Here is a 22,348-nt window from a genome sequence, read left to right on the forward strand (position 1 = left end):
CTCTCTCATTTTTTATATAAACGCAAGTGTATAAAGTGTGTTTGTGTTTGTATAAAGCGAGAGAAAATTGTATATATACATATATTTTCGTTCCCCTCTCTCCCCTCTCCCAGATCTCGCTTGTCACTCTTCCAGATCTCGCTCTCTCACTCGCCTCTCTCACTTTATACAAAAAATGCAAATTGTATAAAATGCATTTGTGTTTGTATAAAGCGAGAAAAAATTGTATATATACATATATTTTCGTTCCCCTCTCTCCCCTCCCCCCCTCTCCCAGATCTCCTTCTCTCACCCACCTCTCTCACTTTATACAAAAACGCAAACGTATAAAATGCGTGAAAATTGTACATATACATATATTTTCGTTTCCCTCTCTCCCCTCTCCCAGATCTCGCTCGCTCACTCGCCTCTCTCACTTTATACAATTGATATTTTTGTATATGTATACCAAAACAGATTATACAACTATTTTCTTTTGTATATGTATAGCGAAATATGCATATTTATGTTTGCTATGGAGCGCAATTATGCAAACTTTGCTATAACATACAAATATGAATTTTGTGTTTGTTATATGTGAAAGTTGCTTCTAAAGACCCAAATTTTACAGATCTAGTAAATCAACCTAGAATTAAAAAAAATCATATTAGGTCTTATTCGGATGCAAAGAAATCCGAAAGCAGAACCCAAAAAAATATAATAAAAAGGAAAACACATGCAAGAATATCCAACACACCTGAAATCGAAGAAGTGCTACAGTAGAAGTGAAAGGTTCAAGCAACATTAGGATTTGGGAATAAGAGAAGAAGAAGAACACTTCAAATACAACTGTTTTCATATAAAGTACAGGTGTTGAAAGAGAAGGACAAATAAATAAAAGTAGTATTACATTTAGTAGGTACAATTATTTGTTTAATGAAGCGGGTCCACATATGATACAACTTGTATTACTTTTGGAACCATTTCTTATTGCTTTTCGTACAACTCTTTAATTTAATGAAGTGGGTCCACATATGGTACAACTTGCATTAGTTTTGGAACTATTCCTTATTGCTTTTGGTACAACTCTTTTATATTGTGTTGGTACATCCTAACTACCATCTATTTTGTCTTTTCTTTGAGGTAAAATGACAGATTTACCCTTGATCGTCCTCCTCTTCATGTTTCTATATATATAATAAGTAAGATGACGGATTTGCCATCTATTTTGTCTTTTCTTTGAGGTAAAATGACAAATTTACCCTTGATCGTCCTCCTCTTCATGTTTCTATATATATAATAATATATAGATAGAAATATATATATGTGCAAGTCCATAAATGTTCTAACAATATATACACACACTTTGTGCTTCATAGCTCAGTTCCCACGTACAATTATACAAAGATAAAGGTAAGGTATACACGTACAAGTAGATTGATCACGTCTTCACTACTTAACAATATACATACATGGATCGGACCCTAACAAGTTCAATTTAATTTGTTTTCAAGTGAGAAATCATTCAAGGTAATCTCAATTTCAGATTGTTCATGACTTCCAGCATCAAAGATTTGCCTAGAACTCGATTCTGGATTACCTTCACTCCTCCTCCGCGAAGAATTAGGTGATGGAGGATATAATTGTCCATGTTTTTGTTGAACTGTGAAGGAACCTCCACGCAATGGTGACGCTGCCCTGCTTCTCACTGGACTCACATTTTCCGATGGACGCCCGTTTTTTGCCCGTTGCTTTGCTGTCTGATGCCATGTCCGTATCGCGGATGCCACGTTGTCACCAAAGATAACTGGTTTCATCGTTGATCCCATCTGCAAAATATTACAACAAATTAAATATATTCACTTTTTTTGTTGATGTAAAAAAAATGGTACATTATCGATATGTATAACTTAAATATTCCTAATGGTATATTCATGGATCGAGGAGAGTTGAAGAGAATATATACCTGAGTAACCAAGGCATATAGGGGGAGTGTCACGTAGCTACAAAGAACTTGAATGAGAGCCCTAATTATAACAACATCAAAATCCACCAATAAGTTAAATATGCTCTTTAATATAATGGCCACAAAAATAGAGGAAATATAGGACAAAGAGGTAATAATTTGAGTGATAAAGAAGGGGTAATGAATCCCCCCCTCCCCCCACATCTTTTGGAAATGTTTGATTTGATACGGAATTTAATAAAATAAATAAACTTTTCAATTTTGTGTTCCTGAATTAAAAGTCTTAAACATATCACGTGAAAAATTGACATTAAAATATTACTCGTTTTGTCCCAATTTATGTGACACATTTAGCTTTTCGAGAGTCAAACAGTTTAAGTTTGATCGAGAATTTGCTCATGGAATTTTCAATTTTTTAAAAATGAAATTTATATATTTGTAAACTACATAAAGAGTACTATAAGTCACAATAATTGATAATTCAAAATATTTAAAAGATATATGAAAAATTTATGTTCAAAGATAGATTTGTTTGAATCTCGAAATCCGAAATGTATCACATAAATTGGGACAGAGGGAGTACTAAAAAAGAAAATGGATCAATCTTTTTGAAACATACTAAAAAAGAAAATAAATCAAATTCTTTTAAACAGAGGGAGTACTAGTAGTAGTAAAAATGCTCACCCCATGGAAAGTGTTATGGCTATGTCTGTTGCATTCTTGTGGAAGCAAGATGGTAAATTAAATTTCCACTGCATAAAAAAGAAGAAGATGATGATACATCTATAATGAATATGTGCATTTTAGTAAGTACTAGTTAAAATCCAATAATTAACTACTTACCCAGCTCCAAGCAAAGAAAGCAAGTTGATATGCATTCTGGAAAACCAAACAAAGTAAGTACTCCGTAATTATTTGACAAACATATTTTCATCAAATTCTCAATACTGAATGAAGAATTCGGGATTTGAAGTTGAAATTGGTACAAATCGATTTCATAAACACGCGTTGATTTCAAATCAAAACTTTAAATTGGGGTCCATTTATTAGTAAGTATAATTAATTATTACCTGAAAGAGAACAAAGTGAATGAAGAAGAGCAAAAGAGCAGGGCGATTAAACCAGAAAAGATCATCTCCTGGTTCAACTAATGGTGTCCCTTTAACAATCTCTCCTCTTTCTTGAATCCTTAATCCCATTTTTGTTATAATTACTTGTAATTTTGTGCCCACCAGTAATATAATCTGCAAAATTTACTTTAATTAGATAATGAAACACATCAATTGTAGAATTAGAAAATTTAAATATAAGAATAGAATATATATATATATATATATATATATATGTGTGTGTGTGTGTGTGGTACTCTGAGTTGACTTACAATTAAAGGAATGAATGGCAGCCAATAGTATGAATACCAACCTGAAGCACAAATCTATTTAGTAACAATTGAAATGTATGATCCAATTTTGGGTGGTTAAGTTATGCACATATTAAATCGTGCCTAATTAATAATAGCATATTTGATAGTTGGTTGAAAAGTAATGTGTAAAATTAATATAGTGTTTGGTTTGCAATTTAATAACTTTTATAGCTAATACGTACATATATAAGTTATGAGAATCTATATATTATTTTATGTATGATAGAAGGTGAAATAACTAAACCCTACATTACTAGCTAATACATACATGACTTTAACCAGCTACCAAACGACGTGAATGAGTTAAAATTGATCATTTTTGTTCCACTCATTTAATTAATTAAGTTCGTCTAATAAACTATGCTAATGTAGCTTACCATTGGTAGTTGTGAGAAAGTAGAGAACTGCAAACATCCATAACACTGGACTGCCACATACAAGAGGGTGAAATTCTCATTAATAATATATATACCTTTTTTTTACTATTTGAAGAGAAAAGGGATAATTAATAAGATAGCACTTCCGTTTCAATTTATATGATATCGTTTGGATTTCGGAAGTTAAATTCTTTATTTTGATCATAAAATTTGATATATAATTTTTAAAAAATAATTTACATATTTAGAAGCTACATAAGTCTTTTAAGAATTAAAAATTTTAAAATATTTAAAAGCCATACAAATATATCGTAATTTTTTTTGTTTGACTTTTGAAATATAAACTATATCATATAAATTGAACGAAGGGAGGGAATAGTAATTACGTATGAGAATAATGGTTTAACTAACCTTATTCCCACGACGTCTGTAAAATCTTCTTCAAGTGCTCTATTAATATACAACTGGAAATCGAAATTATTTTCTTGCTGAGGTGCTAAATGTGCCTGAAATGGAAAATAATATTACAAGTCATATCAATATTAAATTAATTATCATTTCCCACTAGCTAAATTTTTCCATTTTAATTTAAAATAATAATAATAATAATTTAAGTTGCACCAAAATTACCATTGCAAAGCCATGTCTAAGGGTAAGATAGTCTACTTTTTCAACCGATGCATAGAACTGTCTGAAGAAACAAACCTGGAACAAATTAACAATAATCCCATTAATAAAATAATAAACTTTTTTTATAAAAAAAATAATTAAATTTTATAGCTTTTAAATTGGAGGAAATAAAAACGAAAAATAGATCATACTATCCAGAGAAGAATTGGAGAGTTGCTCCAGAAATGCAAATGTTTACGTCCAAATGATGTTTGTCTTGTAAATCTAAATCTCTCCGGATCTGCAACAAACAAAAAAAAAGAATATTATGATTTTTTTTTCTCTTTTAATTAAATTGTATATGTTATGAACTTACCTATAAAAAAATGAAGTGAAAAAGTGAAAATAGTTTTTAAGCATATATAATGTTGGTCGTTGGAACTACAAAATAATTGAACACAAAAAAAGTTAATTAAAATAATTTGTTTGTATAAGTAATTTTAATTAATTATTAACAAGAACATTGCTCTGATCCATAAAACTAACCGTTATAGAATTGGTACTCTATTGTTTTAGATTCATCCTCCCAAGCTCTCCATGTCCTCATCTGCATTTCAATGTACACAAATCATAAATTACAGTCTACCTTAGACTTCTTTTTTTAGCATAATTTTAATTTCAGTTTTTCACGTGATATGTTTAAGGTCACAAGATTTAAAGACATTTTGGTACATTTGATATAACTTTAATTTAGAACCATAAAATTGAAAAGTCTTTTTTATTTTCTTAAATTTCGTGTCAAGTCAAACTAGATCATTCTTTTTTTTTCTTTTTTTTTAAAGAGAGGGAGTACTTGGGATAATTATTATATAAAAGAAATATTAAATACTTCTATCTTAAGAAGTTACCCTTAGTTTGCCAATTCCCAAAGTTGTAATACAATACAACACATGTGCAACTGCTAACACAAAGATAAAAATGTGGAGTTGGTGAATTGCATATTTTGAAGCAAATTGGAGTTTCCCCTGCATTTCAATCACGATAAAACCCAAGTTAGCAACATATTTATCCTATGGTCATATCAGATCAGTCACAACTATAGTCATTCAGCTTTAATAAAACAAGGAATCATTATCGCTAGCATGACATTCACTAATTTGGGATCTGATTAATTTAAATTTACGTTAGTAGATATCAGACGTCTTAGAACTCGAGTCATTATTCCTCTGTTGAAAGGGAAAATACACTATCTTGATGTTCAAAGTAGAAAAAAAGTTTTTATCAATATACTTAAGACATTTCTCATGGTTAATTTTACTCATAAACATTTGATCTTTACCCATAATAGAAGTAAAATTATAAATTATTTTTCTTGTTAAGACAACTATATATACTTTGTCCATTACAATAGTAAGTAAAAAAATATCAATTTTTGTTATAGTAAAGTGATTGAACTTTATCCATTATAATAAAAGCGTGAAATCATAAAACTTCACCAATTATAACGATAAAGTCATCTTAATGGTAAGTTTTGTCATTATTATATTATATAATAACATAAAGTTTAGTAATTTATTTTATTATTATAGAGGCTTTATTATGACAATGGATAAAGTTTACTTATTTTGTTATAAAAAATAATTCCTTAATTTTATTGTTATAAATATTAGTAAAATTTACTAAATGTAAGTGTATAAACCTAGTTCAGACCAGAAGGGTTGCTTATATATATAATAAGTATCCTCTATCTCTAATCTGAGATTGTGAGTTTGAGTCATCAAGAAAACACAAAAAGGTATAAACTAAAATATCGAGTTCTCCGAAAGTGATTCAAAGAATATACCTTAATTCTACATGGATCAAGATATTGGTCATCAAGATGTTTGTTTATGTCACATGGATGCCAAGAGCGTCCAACACTCCTAGGGATACATATCTTAGACACAGGATCCTGTACAGCCGTCAAGAATAATGATATGAACCCCAATAACATAAGTTCTGCACCACCACAAATACAAAATAAAATTATTAGTAGTCCAAAAAAATAATGATTTTCTAATGAAAAAACAAAATTTCTCTTACCTGACTTGATCTTCTCAAGTGCTTCATATAGTGGTCTCTTTTGTTTCTTCCATAACCACTATAAAAACATTAAGAATATATAAAAATGCCAGCCATATGATATTTGTAGAGAAAGAGAGGGTGACAACACTTTTATTGAATATACAAGCACCGTAACCTTAAGTCTTAATATCATATCTCTAAGAACCGAGGGTTCATTTGATAGAGTATATAAGAATAATGCGCATTCTCGAGGAAAAGCAAATGGTGAAAGGCCTGGCAAGCACATAAGCTCGATCGGGCCTTACTCACTCAACAAGGGCAGAAACTTCACTTGCCGAGGAAAGAACATAGAATGTATTAATAATGCTTGTATTAACAATGCATGTATTAGTTATGCTTGCATTAATTATATATATATATATATATATATTATTTTAACGCATTGTTCGATTTGATGCATTAAAAATAACATGCATTGCATAAAAAAAATTATTTACAAAGATACCCTCCATTATCATGGTGGAAAAGATGTAAAAAGAAGTTTTGAGGGGCAATTGAGTTTTTAATCGTGCTAATACGTGCATTAAAACTATTGCATTGCTAATACCTAGAAATCCATGGTATTAACAATACACGTCTTAACACACAATAGAGTGTATAACTAATACAAACATTAGTTATACATAGATTAGAAAAGAGTACCAAACAAGGTACTAGTAATACACAAGGCTAATACATGCATTATTTTTTCTAATACACTCTACCAAACGAGCCTTATAATCTAATCACTTTATTACTTGTGATTATGTGTACTTGCATATGTGTTAGGAGATAACAAATTCTTGACGTCGTTGACAGAGACTTAAAAGTATTGGCAAATTCAAGATATTTTTTTCTATTATTCTATTTTACGTTCTGTAATATTGTCTTATAGTATTTATATATTTGCATTTTTTATGTTAAGTTAGATTAAAAAAATGTTTTTAAAAAATGATAGACCCATAGCCCCAATCCGCTGCCCACATAAAACTGGGTTGACTATTTTAAAGCCTATCAACATCTAAATAGTGAGCTGGTCCAATTAGCTCGTCAAATTCCAAAGCCAAGGTATAAGCTGAGATAAGTTAGCTCATATTGGCAATTCTATTTGTAAGTATGATATTATACTATATTTACCTAAAATAAAATTGCATATAGACGTTTTTAAGTTTTGCCCCTTGCTACTTCTCCTCTTAAACATTTGGTCCCTCTCCTCCTAAAAATTTGTCTTGTTTTTCTCTCTGATAGCACATGCATGGACTTGTATAATTAAACATCATGAAAATGCAACATATTCTGTGATTCAACCATATATACAAATATGAAAGGTACGTAAATGAATGTTTACCTCTCCAAGGTGATGAATAAGTTGTTCAATGAAAAGGGAGATGATAACTAATACAAAGCAAACCATGGCTACAGCCCATGTTGGTGTCTCGTCTAGAGGACGTTCATCACACGTTGTAATACAGCTCGTGCTTGCCATTATAAGCTTCAATATCAATTGCTTACTCTTTTAGATAGGAGTACAACCTTTTTTTTTAATGACAAGGGAAATTTATGAGAGGGGAATAAAATAAGGCTTTATATTTGTAGGTATGTATATATAAGCTATGGTATATATTTGTATTTATAGAAAAAACATATTGACGACTTTTCAAAACTTGAGTCAATTTAAAGAAGCTACTCATATATTATAACATGTAAACGTGTTCTTCAACATTTTAATTTTATGAGTTTTAAATTTTATAACGATAATTTAAGTGTTACTCCTTAGTTAAGTTTTATATTTAATATTTATGCATATTTAATAAACTTTTTAATATAAATATACTGATTTCAACCAAATTTGTACCTGAACTTGTAGCTCCGCCTTGATTACAACCAGTCAACCACTGGAGATAAGTTTACGCAAATATATATCTTTCAACATAGAAAAATACTTAAGGTAATTACTCGTATATTTTCTAGCAAGCATGGAAGAGAAAAGTCATAGTAAAATCAGATGAGTCATGACTAAACTTGTATATAAAAACAAAAAAATAACATTCAATATAGTTTTGTCGTTATTGACATATGACATTTTGTGATGTAACATATTTGTATCGTGTCCACCAGTAAGAAGTGGATGGTAGATAATAGATATCAAATACTCCAATAGCTTATTAGTTTGAAAATTCACAATGGAGATTAGTCTTTGGCAGTATTATATATTGACAGATGGCAAGCTTATAACAATACGTAATTGACCATTTTCATCTTAATTTGGATTGATTAATGACCACAAAATTTTGGTTTTACGTGTCTACACACGCAATGATTTATTTTTGTAGAAAACTAGAAATCTATGATGTTTGTTTCATAATCGATTGTATGCCACTATATAATATCACATATTCATAATTTAAATGATAGATTTATAAGAAAAATATGGTACAATATAGAGCTACTATGACATAGAATAAAAGATGAAATATGAGGACAAAATGAGATGTAAATATTAAGGTAACAATGTGATCACATCAAATTGGTCGTTACAATGAGTCTTTTCGTCGCTATCTATTCATGAATTTAAACAATACGATACAATAGAATTTAAGTAACAATTAAAATAAATATTGTATTTAAACTAACAAAATAATACAATACAATACAATACAATACAACGGTAACAACCATCCAAACAAGGTGTTAAAGAAGTAGCTTTAACAGCCTTTTGATATTAACTTTAACGATGATCAATGAAAACATACAAAAATTTAGTTTGAATTTATTCAAAAACAATGTAAACTTAAATAAGGTGAAACTTTTTGTTTATATATTATGATAAATATCTTGTAACAGTGTTATTAGTGGAAGATTTAATGTTTGAATGGAAAAGTCAAAAACAGATACTCTTAAATATCAAATATCCCGAAATAGTTTCAACGCTTGAATCGAGATCTCTAGCTCATGAAAAGTCTAAAACCTAAAACTAGACTGTTTTACTCTGGCAACTATGACCGTCGCGGTCAATGGGCAGCCATTGCTCGAGGCTGCTCAGCCACTTTGACACCCCAACCACCGATACAACCCTTAACAAGAGAGCTCATTATAATTTGAAATAAAAAGTAGGTGGGACAGATGATTATATGTGAACATCTACAGGTACAGAGTTGTTGAAAAATTCTCCTATGGTTAGCCAAAATAAAAGAACTTAGAAAGTTAATTCCAAAACAATATGAACTGAAAGGTGAGTGTAACATAGGACTGTTAAGCAACGTGTATGTGTGGATTCGTTTCACGTTGCTAGAAGATAATGTAAACACCCATACGAACTAGTCATACCCTATGTGCATGCTGAAGCGAGATACTTTGTGAAGGCAGAGAGCCTTTGTTCAATAGACCCTCGACTCAAGTAAAACATATCAAAATCAAACATCCCAAGGAAATACAGTAACATATATTGAAACCCTTGCATCACAAAATTTTATCAACATCAGGCAAAAAAGCTAATCAGACATTAGTATGTGCTCATTCACCTTAATTCACAAGTTAAGTTCCAAACAAAGGCTATGCATAGTTTTCAATGTCGAAGAACAACCTATCAAACATAACATTACAAATTTTTGATAAACTAAATGTGAATATCCAGAAGTTCACTCCTTCCAGATATGGGATTAACATAGAAACTGCTCTATATAAGAGACACAATTAATAGCTTTCAAAGAAAGCGATACCTTTACACCTACTTCATCTGCAAAAAAGAAATGATGCCAGGAATGTCCCAAAACATGGATCAGGAATCAGTTTCTGAATCAGACTCAGTTTCTGACTCTCCTTGAAAAGGATTTAATCTGTTTGTATTGGCTTCTAATGGAGGGAGTCCATCATCATCACTTGAGTCTTCATTTTCATCCATCTGGGAATTGTGTGATTGCGTATTATCCTGTTTTGAACTCTCTACTGCTGTGGATTTGAAGATCTCTGGCCTGCACAGGAATAACACACAACATAAGAAAATTTCTGAACAGAAACTATTTTGGGGAGGAAAGCAGTAGACAGTAGTATGACCCTTCCTGAGGAGCATCCACTGACAGACTCTTACCAGCCAATTGGACAGCATTGCACAGTGGATTGAAGTCATTACGTCTTAGTTAGAGGGATGTCGTGAGGAAGTATGATGTCTCAATTAGGGCCGAACCCACAAAAAACTACCCTCTATTTTGCAAATATTATGTGGGAGAGTATGTAGACCAAAGTATCACTGAAGTTAGCATGTTGAAATATAAATGACAAATTACATGAAATCAACACTACACATACTCGGCGGAGTAGTTACTGAGAGGCTTCATCTGTAAGCTGATTGACATATTATGCTGTAGCAGAAAAACCTACAAACTTGCTAGAAAAAGGTCAATCTTCTAAGAGGATGGATGTAAAAAAACACAAAAACTCAAAATGTTGTATATCCCTACAGTCCACATGAGAATTAAAAGTGAAATGTCATGGAAGAAACAAGTATACTACTTTAATCATCATAAGGAGATTATTTCCTGTTACCATATATCAGTGATTATTCTTCAATCTCAATTATCTTTGTAAATATGCTAGCTGCAAGTTCAGAAGCTAGAAGCACGTTCAGAAACTAGAAATAAATTATCCATTTCAATAGAGATTTAACTATATGCTTATCGAGCAAAATACCCTACTTCTTTTCCAGTCCAAAACAGATTTTGGAAGAAAAATTCCCCTGACCTTTCCCAAAAACCAAAAAAAAAGGCGAAAAAAATAGATGGCTGAATTTCAAATTCTCACCATTCTGGTGATTTTTGAAGCACACGAACTTGGTCATAGTAGAGAACCTGTGTAACAACACACCCCACTTTTCTACCTGATTCAGTAGCTTCTTCTCTACCACTATCATCAACCACAACAAAATTGCCTATTGATCCAGCAAAAAAATGAAGATCCACTTCGCGTTAATCTTAACTATTCAACGCCAACAAAATAAATTCATAAAATCAACAACCATGATGAATCATTGGATAGGAAATACCAAATCAAACCTGTTTTTATCCACATGCTCTTTTGAAATTTAGCTGGAAATATTGCTAATGATGTTTCCCCTTTCGCATCTCTTACCTTCACATTCCAAAAAAATAAAAATAAATTTGGTAACAACAAAAATTCATACAGAAAACGAAAAACAAGCTCGTACTTGAATAATATTTGAACCTCGAAGGTCCAAAACTTGCATAATACTTTGCCCTTTTTGAAGAGTAAAAAATTCTTCCTCAACAGCCCTCTTCAAATTCTTCCTTCCCCCTCTCATGTCTTCTTCTTCTTCCTCTTTTTCTTTCCCGAATACTGCAAAACCCTAACCCCTGTTTTTTTTTTCTTTCTTTTAACTGCCCCCAAATTTCAAAATGTGAAATGACCTGAATACCCTCATAGGGTATATGTACGTAAACAGATCAATCCAATGTTTCGAATATCCTGGCAGTCCTACAACTCGAAGCTCAACGGTTTGTACTCGCGGGAAATTGAGGTTTTCCTTCTGCCTCTAGTGTTAGTAGAGTAGTTTTTTCAATTCTCTACAGAATTCACCTCGGAAATTGTGTAGCTTATTTCACTTCTATCGGTTTTCCGAGAAACCATTCAAATTATGTACCAATTATTTGTTAGTTCATGTGAGACTCTTGAATTGTTATTATGTACAGGTTCTTGGCTGTTCTAATAAGAATAAAGGATTGATTTTTATCCGTTAACCGCATTGCACATTGTATATCTTACTTGTTACTGCAATGGGTCGGAGGAAATCTAAGCCAAATCGTTCAGTAGGAATTTTGGAGGGAGAAGTCCCTAAGGGGACATTAAACAGTAAAACGGATGCTGGAACTGCGGAAAAAGATGAGTCTTTTGCAGTTGATGTGCCATATTTTGTTGAAATTGATAGGTCTAATTGGTTATCTGACCAACACATGGATATTTCTGAAATTGTTTTATCAGACTTGAATGTTAGTGATGAGTTTGGTAATTATGTATTGGATGAGGAATTTTACCGCGATTCAAGGTATTTATTGAGGTTTAGGGTCAGTAATGTTAATGATCATCTTACTAGGATAAAGTTGGGTCATTGGCCTGTATTATCCGCTACTGGTATATGTCTGGAAATTGTAGCAAAACAGGAGAAAGAGGGTTTGGAGGAAAAAGTTGTGTTGGTAGAGGGAAATTTTGATGGACCTGATGAGGGTATATCAGGGCTAGTCCATCTGGCTAGTTTGAAGTTCTTCACATTGAGGCCTGTTATTGTTCCGAGTTGTTTAGCATCTATACGGATAAGGGTCGAGATTTTAAAAAGTGCCTTTGATGCATGCGAGTCACTTCTTGATACATCCAGACAGCTATGGAAAAAGAACATGATGAATGTGATGGCTTGGCTACGTCCAGAGGTTGTCACTGCAGAGGCTAGATATGGATACCAGGTGGCAGCACCTGCGGATATTGGTCTAGCTTCAGGGCTGGATGAAAGTTCTTCTGCTGCAAGGAAACTTTCTAGGTTTGATGTAGCTAGTTTCTATGAAGCTATTAAGCCATCAAAGTGAGTGATTCTGCTGACATAAGTTTCAATTTATGTTGGATATATGCAAATTTCCTCATACTTGGCTTGCATTTGTGATGTTTCCTATAGGGAGGAGCCGATGCTTGATGATAACCTCCCTGGTTTGCTTCCTAAGCTTAGACCTTACCAGCGCCGTGCTGCTTATTGGATGGTGCAGAGGGAGAAAAGAAATTCCGATGGCTCCTTGCAAAGCAAAATAAATCACTTTATTTCTCCTCTATGTATGCCACTGAGTTTAATTGACACCTCTATAACAATATATTACAATCCATTTGGGTATGTTTCTCTCTCTATGATCTACAGAAAATGTTACCATTGGATTCACTGTACTTCTACCATCCTTTGAAGTATTTTTCATCCATGGTTCATCCAGTATGTCCCCTTATGATGAAATGGACACTTGCAACTGTTGGCACTAACTGAATTTGATTTTGCTATCTTGCATTTTATGAATTCAAAAGGTGGATGATCAAAATCTCATCATCTTTTGTTCCTTGGATTGGGATGTGACTTGCTATGTACATCCCTAATTCCAGGACAAGTATCCATGTTCCCCCTTTTTTTTTAAAAAAAAGATCACATGAATGGTAAAATTCGTCTTCCTGATGGCTTAGGTCATTATTAATTGGTGCTTCTTACTCTTCCTTAAGTACACAATTCTATTGTTCTTAACTCAAAATACAAGGGGTCAAAAATTGAAATAGAACCTTTTCAGATTGAACTGATATCTCTCTTAAATATCTCTTTTGTTAAGTTATATTCTTCATACTTTGTTAACCATCTAAGAAGAATTCTCATTTAATGATCAGTTTCTGATGTTACTTTTCAGTGGAAATGTATCCTTGCGTCCAGAGAGTGCCCCACCAGTTGTTCCTGGTGGTATATTAGCTGGTAAGCAAAATGACTGAATTTTCCAGTCTTTCATCCTTGATCTACCTTTGTATGTTATTGCTTTCAATCCTCAGGGAAGACAATTAAAAATGTGTTGGACACCGTTAAATCTTTAAGATTGATAGGATCATACATTATTTTATCCTCTTTTTTTTTGGTTTTTTTCTTTGTGCTGGTTGATCCTCTTTAATTCTTGTGTGTAATGACTCGACGACAAGTCTACGAACTCCTTAGCTCGGCTTCGTGTGTAAGGTTTTGATGATACTCGACTTGCATCATTCTTGGTGATGTTCATTGATGAAATCTTACCTTGTTGATTAAAAAATGTCGATTTAATTTACTATCTTACATGTGATTGCTTTGGATAACAAACATTTCTTTGAAAGAGTTCTTTTTTCCTTCATTTTTCTTTTGTATTGAAAAGTTCCCTCGTGTTTAGTTACTGTATCACTGAGTTAGGGGATGGATTTGTTTTCTGATATAATTTCCGTATAAGTAATTAGCTTATGCTTTGGATGTTTTATAATATATGATTTCCGTATAAGTAATTAGCTTATGCTTTGGATGCTTTATAATATATGAAGTTAGGCAATTCGGGCAAATATTAAGTACCTCAACTGTGAACAGCGCCTTTTGACATTTTACAGTTATTGAAAGCCTTACTTAGCTTTGGTTGCTTCTTCTGTTATTGTTATGTTACAGATGAGATGGGGCTGGGAAAGACTGTTGAGCTGCTTGCTTGTATATTTACACATCAGGTGGCATCATCTTTCATTGGCAATTTTACTGGTGAATTTCTGTGTGATGAGGGTCAGAAGAATAGTCTGAAAAGACTGAAAAGAGAGCGTATTGAGTGTATATGTGGTTCTGTGAGTGAAAGCATCAGATATAAAGGATTGTGGGTTCAGTGTGATGCTTGTGATGCGTGGCAACATGCAGATTGTGTGGGCTACTCAGCTAACAAGAGATATAAAAAATCCAAAGCAATCTTAACTGAACAGCAGTTAACTGGGAATATGCACAAGCATGCTAAACGCAAAAACGGTGTTAAAATAGTTGAAATGGAAGATGGCTATATCTGCCAGCCGTGCTCAGAACTGATCCAAGCCTGTGTAGCGCCAGTTGCCTCAGGTGCAACTCTTATAGTGTGTCCAGCTCCTATATTGCCTCAGTGGCATGCTGAAATTGTTCGGTATTCATGCTTATCCTTTCATTTTCCTTGTTCCATATCAAACATGTCATTTTCCTTTGATTTCCTCAATATTCCAATATTGTATAGTTCATGAAAGGTATAACTATATATAAACCAGTTGACATAGATGTTACCAACCAAAACATTTCCGTACATGTATTATTTGTCATCAAGAGGAGATATTAGTTATTGCCCTTCTCAGTTGGTATTTCTTTGGAAAAAAAATTAATCTCTTGATATAATGTTCAGAGCTCCTTATATTAAAGATTTTAAAGGATTAATGGTATTAAACTCTGATTACTGAATTTAAACCTTGAGGCGTAGTTTATTGTTGTCTGTGAATCAGTTTGCAGATATGCCCTGGTATTAGTTGTTGCTTTTTATTTTTAGTTGCTTTGTTTCTTTGCATTACTCAACTATATGTTCAGTTAGTGAATAAAACAACCATTTGATATCCATACTCCCTCGACTCAAAAGTGATATTTTACCAGAAATATGACATAGAAGCGCAAGCAAAATAATTACTAGACTGTGAAACACAAGCATCACTAGCAACAGATGTATTAGTCTGAGCAACAAAGGCTACTTGTGGAGATGTCTACTTGCTCCTTCGACATTGAAGGAACTCACTATATTTTCCTTCTGATTATTACAACCCCTAGTTACCTGCACTGTCAGTCTGTGCAACATGAATATTTTTGGGTGATCAATCATGAAAAGATAATATACTTCATGAGTGTTTCTAAGCTTATTCTGAAAGCTACACTTGGATCGAGATCTTCCAAAAAGACATCCTCCTCATTGATTATCTATAGTTTGAGATGTCTGATTTTCCATCGTCTGAGATGCAAGAACAGAAGAGTCAATTGTTGGTGATGGGTTGGTGATGAGACCACTGTCCCACTAGGTGGCAGAGCAAGGGAAAGTAATCAAGAGAATAGTTCATCAATTGTAGGAACAATAGGACTTGCCAAAGTTTGGTCATACACCAAATAAAGGTCATTAGGAAGTCCAACAAATGTAAGAACTAGAAATATCTTCTGCAGTTGCTCATGTTGTTTCTCAACTCTAGCAATAACTACATCAACTTTTCAAGTTCCTCCACGACTGCCTATACTTGTCCCAAGTATTAGTAAGTAAACATAAGATATAAGAACTGCTTTACCGTTATAAAAAAACAGAAGATATCCTGTCCAAAAAATTTGGAAATAATAGGTCTAAAACTCTTCTAATTAGATGACCGGTTGCTGATGTAAGAAAAGTAATCACTCGTAAGCATAAATGTCTAGTTGGTCTGATGTGGTTGATGAGTCCACTTTTGTGCTTTAGCTGTCTTGTAGAGAACTCAGTGAAACTTTCGTCCTTTTCCTGTTTCCTTAACTTCTGGAAGTGACCAGGGGAAACTGTGAAAAAAAGGGGCTTTGGTTTCCTTTATCCTATGGTCTTGGCTTGTACAGTCACTTGTTGGTACCTTACACTTTTTCCTAATGTGCTCTTCTTCTTATGATGACTAAGAGCAGATTGTTTTTCATGGCAATGTGAAATAGGTTTAGTGTTAGTTTTGTTTCCTTTCTAGGCTACATATGCTAAAACTTAATTCTATTCTTTATTGAATTTTTATTCAAATTTCTTATCTTGATTGCTTACCCATTATTTCTTCTTATTGCTAGTCATACAAGTCCTGGTGCTATGAAGACATGCATTTATGAAGGAGTGAGGAATAACTCTTTGTCACAAACACCCTTGCCAGATATAAATGAACTTCTCAATGCCAACATCATTTTGACAACTTATGATGTACTGAAAGAGGACTTATCACACGACTCTGACAGGCATGAAGGTGATCGTAGAGCTCTGAGATTTGAGAAAAGGTATCCTTCAGCCTGCAATTTCCTTTTTCTGTCTTTTGAGTTTGCTTGGATAGAGAGTTGTGTTAAGGTAGAAGTGCTGCTCTTACTGATTTTTATCAGTTCTTAGTGCTGAAATCAAGGCATCATCGCAAACTCCTGCATGATGCAACAGCTTAAAAAAATCATACTGGAGTCTAGCTTTGGAAGAGTTACTGGTTCTTCTATTAATTCAAAAGTGTGGTTTATGGATCTACAACCTAGTCACTCCTTACCAGAGTAGAGTCGTCCTTCTCTTTGAGTGATTGAACTCAGTTAGTTCTATCTGTTTGGTTTTGGAGAGACGTGGTTGTGATGTTGAATGTTGTTGGTTAGTTCCTGAATGTATTTTATTACTATTGTAAAAGTGACGAAAGCTTCCCTTGTTTGATTCTTATGCACAATTGTCTGGTGCTTGTCCCCCAGTGCCTATCCATTATTTGCTCTGTGACAACTTCTGAAAAGTATTTGACTGATCTATTGATCAGGTTATTGGTTCTGAAACTGTGTATGGTAGGCATGCTGATTGTATTTTCTTAATTTTGTACATCTCTTTGTTGTTGTTATGGACCTTGGGCATAACTCAACTCCAAAAGCTAGTTGAAGAGGTTAGGATTGCGCAAGCCATATTAAAGAGTCTACCCATCCCCTTATATGACTGATGTGGGACTCTTTACTCCCCCCCCCCCCCCNCCCCATGCCCAGGGATGGACATATGGAGTGTGACAATTCAATATGGGGGTGAACATCGCGTAACAAGAATTAGGATGGGTCCTGCTCTGATACCATGTTATGGACTTTGGACCTACTCAACCCCAAAAGCTAGCCCAAGATCCCCTTATAATTTTCCTTTTTTTTTGTATGAGCTATTGTTCTTAGTTTACTTTTGCTGAACAATCTTATTACCTTCATTAGTTTCATATTTGCTGATAATGACCATGGATGTGTGGTTGCTAAGGATCATCCATGTGCATTTATGATGCAACTAGTGTTTTTTGCTTCTTTTCCAGACCGATGTGAACTCTGAAACTATAGCAAGGTGTTTTAAAGCTTGTACTATTTGGAAATACTTGAGGCTTTCAGTGTGAGGAGATGGACGGATTTTTTTGGACACAATTTTTTTCCATGTTTTTCCTTGATGTTTAGGAGATGTCTGAAACCATTACTTCTAGTCAAATTTCAGTCTCCTTTTGTACTTCTTTCCTTTCTTCTGTTCTTTCTCTGGAAACTTTGTGGAAAGCAAAATAATGTTCTCAAAAGCACTTACAATACTTGTTTAGAGGATCATAGGTATGTGTTTTGTTCAGGGCATGATCCCCTGACAATCTCGCTTGAATGTAAGGTACTGTTCAGGCTAACAGATCTTTGGAGAGGTGATTATGTACACGTCTGGCTTGGAACTTTCAGTCCATAAAGATATTCTTGAGTGATGATGATAATGCTGGTTTTCCGTCTTTTGACCTTGTCATCCAGGATCAATTTATTCTAGGAAATCTGACCAGATTGCTGTGTTTGTCAAATTATACCTCATTTTTTGGTCTTCGTTGTTTCTAGATTGAGGATAAATCTCCGGTGTTTCATGTTGCAGATATCCTGTCATACCTACCCTATTAACCAGAATATTATGGTGGAGGATATGTCTGGATGAAGCTCAAATGGTGGAGAATAATGCTGCTGCTGCAACTGAAATGGCCCTAAGACTACATGGAGTTCATCGATGGTGCATTACAGGGACTCCCATACAAAGGAAACTTGATGATTTGTTTGGTCTCTTGAGATTCCTCAATGCAAGTCCCTTTTATACTTTAAGGTGGTGGACCGATGTTATACGCGATCCTTATGAGGTCTGTGCCCTGGCCTTTCTTTAACAATCATTGAATATACTATTTACTGCAATTGATGCTTATAAGTTCACTTATCTCATCTTTTTGTCCTCTTTTCCACTTTCTCACTCCCTCTCAGAAATCTCTCTTTTCATTTCCAGAGGGGAGATTCCAGAGCGATGACTTTCACGCATGATTTCTTTAAGCACCTGATGTGGAGGTCATCAAAGGTGCATGTTGCTGATGAACTGCAGCTTCCACCTCAAGAAGAATGTGTCTCTTGGCTTTCTCTTTCACCAATAGAAGAGCACTTTTATCAAAGGCAGCACGATACGTGTGTGAATGATGCTCGTGAACTTATTGGAAGTTTAAAAGATGACATATACAAGAGAAAAATACCTGGTAGTTAGATATCTTCTTTTCATTCATAATACTATTGAAACTAATGGATTCTGAGATTTACTTCAATTGCAGGTTCCCAATTGGAAAATGCCGCAAGTGATGTTGTTATCACCAATATAGAGGCTGCCAAGCTCTTTAACTCACTTCTAAAACTACGCCAAGCCTGTTGCCACCCTCAGGTTGGGAGCTCTGGGTTGCGATCGCTACAACAGTCTCCCATGACTATGGAGGAGATCCTATCGGTAAGTTGTTAGTCAGGGTCAGAAAACTGTTCTTTCTTAAAATCTGTTTCCAGTCAAACGTTTATATAAAAGGTACTTTTTGTAGGTTCTGGTAAGCAAGACTAAGGTAGAAGGAGAAGAAGCCCTCCGGAGATTGGTTGTTGCTTTGAACGCACTGGCGGGTATTGCTATAATTAATCAAAATTATACCCAAGCCGTTTCATTGTACCAAGAAGCACTGGCTTTAGCAGAAGACCATTTCGAAGATTTCCGATTGGATCCTTTGTTAAACATCCATATTACACATAATCTTTCTGAGGTACTCCCACTCAGCTCTGATAGTTCGCAAAAGCTTGAATGTGCATGTGGAAGCACAAGAGGTGAAGTATCCAACATAGAAGATGCTGAAGAAAGTGCTAAAGGTGCTCTATTCAGGGAAGACAAAGTTAAGGAAGAAAGCTTGTTATTAACTAACTCTGACGGTCCATCCAACTTAATGTCAAATTCACTGGAAAACGATTCTGTTGACGAAAATTCTGTCAACAGGTTAAACTTTTTGTCCAAATGTACAATGACAATAGCATGTGAAAAGTTGAAGGAAAAATTCCTATCTGTTTTTAATTTGAAGCTGGCAGGGGCCCAACAAGAGTTCAAAAAGTCATATGATCAGGTAATATTCAGGATAGGCCTTCATCGATGTGGAAAACCTTTGGCTATACTTATTGCTTTGAACAGACCTGACTTTTTGCACAGAAGATATCTGTAATTGTTTGAGGATGCTGTTTGTTCTTGAGTGCTTCTGTCAGAAAACTGACCTCTTAGATGACGGAGAGTATCTAACTAAGAAATATAACTGCCAAGAGAAGGTCCTGGGAAAGCTCTTGGCTCTCACAGATATTCGGCCTGCAAAGTCTCCAAGGGACTATCTGTTCCAGCCAACAGTTGAAAAAGAAAATATCTATTACCACCAACAGCTTAAACTTTTACTTAAGAAGGAGTTTTGAAGATAATTGAATAGACCAAGCAATATGACAACTTTTTTGAGAAATATAGACTAATAATTGCACATAAGATGTTTAATTTTTCATATTCAGGAGTATCCTCAAAAACTGTGCAGCACCAATAGACCAAAAGCATCTAAATTTGGTGTGAGTAGTGGTGTCGTGAGACTAATTAGTTCATGTATTATTAGAAGACAGTTCTGACTTTATCTACAGTCATGATGAGCTACTAAACTTGAGGTGCTTGGAATTTCTTGAGTTAGACCCCTCAATTGTTTCCTATTTCTTTTTGTACTTGGTCTCTGTCTCTATACAAGCTTTCCAAGTTCCTCTTACATTTTCTTTTATCTTATATTTGAAGGTATGTAATACATTCAGTGATAGAAAGAACCAGTATACTGCTTGGTGGCTGGAAGCTTTGCATCATATTGAGCAAAACAAGGACTCCTCAAATGAATTGATCAGGAAAATAGGAGAAGCTGTTTCTGGGACTCTGAACACCTCTAGGGCATCCAAAGTTGCTTCCTGGTTAGTAATGGATTTATTCTTTACTCTAGGGTCTTTTCTTGTCCATCAAAATTATTTGCTATCATTTGGAAACTGTTTGGTGGCAATTGCTGTGAAGGACACATGCATTGGCATCCTTATTGCAGTATTAAGAGTTACAACTTCTTGCATCTCTTATGGATTCGTTGTTGCTATCAACTCTATTGTTGTTTTATATGTAAATTTGGTACCAAGTTTCTTTTACATTAGTTTGTTCTTTTCCTGGAATCATCTTCTCTAGTGCTGTCTTATTTGACAGAATGGTTGGGTTCAAACATAAATTGTTTTGTCGAATCAGTAGCTAAAGTTTTGTTTGCTAAAACATCTGACACTAATATGCTGTAAATGCTGAACAAATGTAGCCATTGCGTATCTTGTTTCCAATTTGTGTCAGATCCCTGGGGTGAAGTGCTATTTGTGAAAGGTAAGTCTGAAAAAACAATTATAAAACCAACAATATTATATGGTACTGAATGCTGGGCCGCTAAAGTCCAACATATCCATAAGTTAAGTGTTTTAGAGATGCGGATGCTAAGATGCATTTGTGGTCATACAAAGATTAGATAAGATAAATAATGACCAGGCCAGAAGTGTAAGTAGCACACATTGAAAATAAAATAAGAGAAGGTTGCTTGAGATGGTTTGGTCATGCCTTGCATCGATCTACAAATGCACCGGTCCATAGGTGGAATCTATGGTGAGTTTGAGTGCTAAAAGGTGACGAGATAGTTGTAAAATCCCATGGAAGGAAGTTGTATTGAAAGACCTACAATTTCATTGAATTAATTTAGACTTGGTTAAAGATAGGACGCTAATGGAAGAATAGATCCATTTAAGTGATACCTACTAGTTGGGAATATGTTTTAGTCTAGTTAATATGCTGAATTTGAACCTACTGCTTTTCTAGGGGTAATTTTGAACTTAACGTAGATTTATATGGCAATAAGAATATAGAGGACTTTGGAATGGAGTGGATTACATATGGTAAAGCAATGGAGGGATCCAGCAGGTGGGGTGGCCTTGGAAACAGATTTGGAAGACCAGAATCCAAAGTAACATGCTTTGCCTTGCTGGTAGCTAATAAAGAATGTCTTACCCATGAGAAACTGCAAAGATGGGGCTGGCAAATGAGCTCAAGGTTCTTTCTATGTAATAGAGCCCAGGAAGACAGTAGTCGTCTGTGCTTGCACTGCAGAGCCACTGATCAACTGTGACAATTGTTCTGACCTTGGGGAAAGTGAATTGGGTGATGCCAATGCGTACTTTGGATTTACTTAGGTTCTGGAACAGTGAGGGGAGGAATGTAAATAACAAGAAATGGTGGA

At 34.1% G+C, this 22,348-nt stretch overlaps 3 protein-coding genes across 7 annotated transcripts in view; 1 reads left to right on the top strand and 2 right to left on the bottom strand.

Annotated features, from left to right (window-relative positions):
- Positions 1-1,470: 1,470 nt before the first annotated feature.
- Positions 1,471-8,039, bottom strand: LOC125860739 (MLO-like protein 6). 2 transcript variants are annotated; one of them, XM_049540761.1, is made up of 15 exons: positions 7,806-8,039; positions 6,437-6,494; positions 6,198-6,305; positions 5,263-5,379; positions 4,901-4,961; positions 4,567-4,655; positions 4,376-4,450; positions 4,157-4,251; positions 3,746-3,795; positions 3,327-3,367; positions 3,016-3,189; positions 2,789-2,824; positions 2,630-2,697; positions 1,946-2,006; positions 1,471-1,808 (listed from the first exon to the last, which is right to left on the bottom strand). In XM_049540761.1, exons 2-15 carry the CDS (start codon positions 6,461-6,463, stop codon positions 1,473-1,475), a joined length of 1,338 nt encoding a protein of 445 aa, XP_049396718.1. In that variant the 5' UTR covers positions 6,464-6,494; positions 7,806-8,039; the 3' UTR covers positions 1,471-1,472. The 2 variants fall into 2 exon arrangements, with proteins under 2 accessions (XP_049396718.1, XP_049396717.1); XM_049540760.1 differs by having other exon boundaries at positions 6,198-6,352; positions 7,806-8,034.
- Positions 8,040-9,894: 1,855 nt separating this feature from the next.
- Positions 9,895-11,820, bottom strand: LOC125860761 (uncharacterized). Its single transcript, XM_049540782.1, has 4 exons — positions 11,658-11,820; positions 11,506-11,581; positions 11,255-11,381; positions 9,895-10,428 (listed from the first exon to the last, which is right to left on the bottom strand). Exons 1-4 carry the CDS (start codon positions 11,769-11,771, stop codon positions 10,236-10,238), a joined length of 510 nt encoding a protein of 169 aa, XP_049396739.1. The 5' UTR covers positions 11,772-11,820; the 3' UTR covers positions 9,895-10,235.
- Positions 11,821-11,925: 105 nt separating this feature from the next.
- LOC125860732 (uncharacterized) overlaps positions 11,926-22,348 on the top strand; it is a 29,779-nt gene continuing 19,356 nt past the window's right edge. Inside the window, exons 1-10 of one of the 4 annotated variants that reach the window (XM_049540750.1) lie at positions 11,926-13,040; positions 13,131-13,337; positions 13,891-13,952; positions 14,655-15,144; positions 16,815-17,015; positions 18,619-18,874; positions 19,015-19,255; positions 19,328-19,497; positions 19,583-20,146; positions 20,839-21,005. In XM_049540750.1, coding sequence (XP_049396707.1) covers positions 12,244-13,040; positions 13,131-13,337; positions 13,891-13,952; positions 14,655-15,144; positions 16,815-17,015; positions 18,619-18,874; positions 19,015-19,255; positions 19,328-19,497; positions 19,583-20,146; positions 20,839-21,005 — 3,155 coding nt within the window. In that variant the 5' untranslated portion in view covers positions 11,926-12,243. The remainder of the gene's footprint in view (positions 13,041-13,130; positions 13,338-13,890; positions 13,953-14,654; positions 15,145-16,814; positions 17,016-18,618; positions 18,875-19,014; positions 19,256-19,327; positions 19,498-19,582; positions 20,147-20,838; positions 21,006-22,348) is intronic. The other 3 variants (XR_007445870.1, XR_007445869.1, XM_049540749.1) reach the window with 3 other exon arrangements.

Source organism: Solanum stenotomum, chromosome 3, assembly GCF_019186545.1.
Source record: "Solanum stenotomum isolate F172 chromosome 3, ASM1918654v1, whole genome shotgun sequence".
In the NCBI taxonomy this organism is placed as follows: domain Eukaryota; kingdom Viridiplantae; phylum Streptophyta; class Magnoliopsida; order Solanales; family Solanaceae; genus Solanum; species Solanum stenotomum.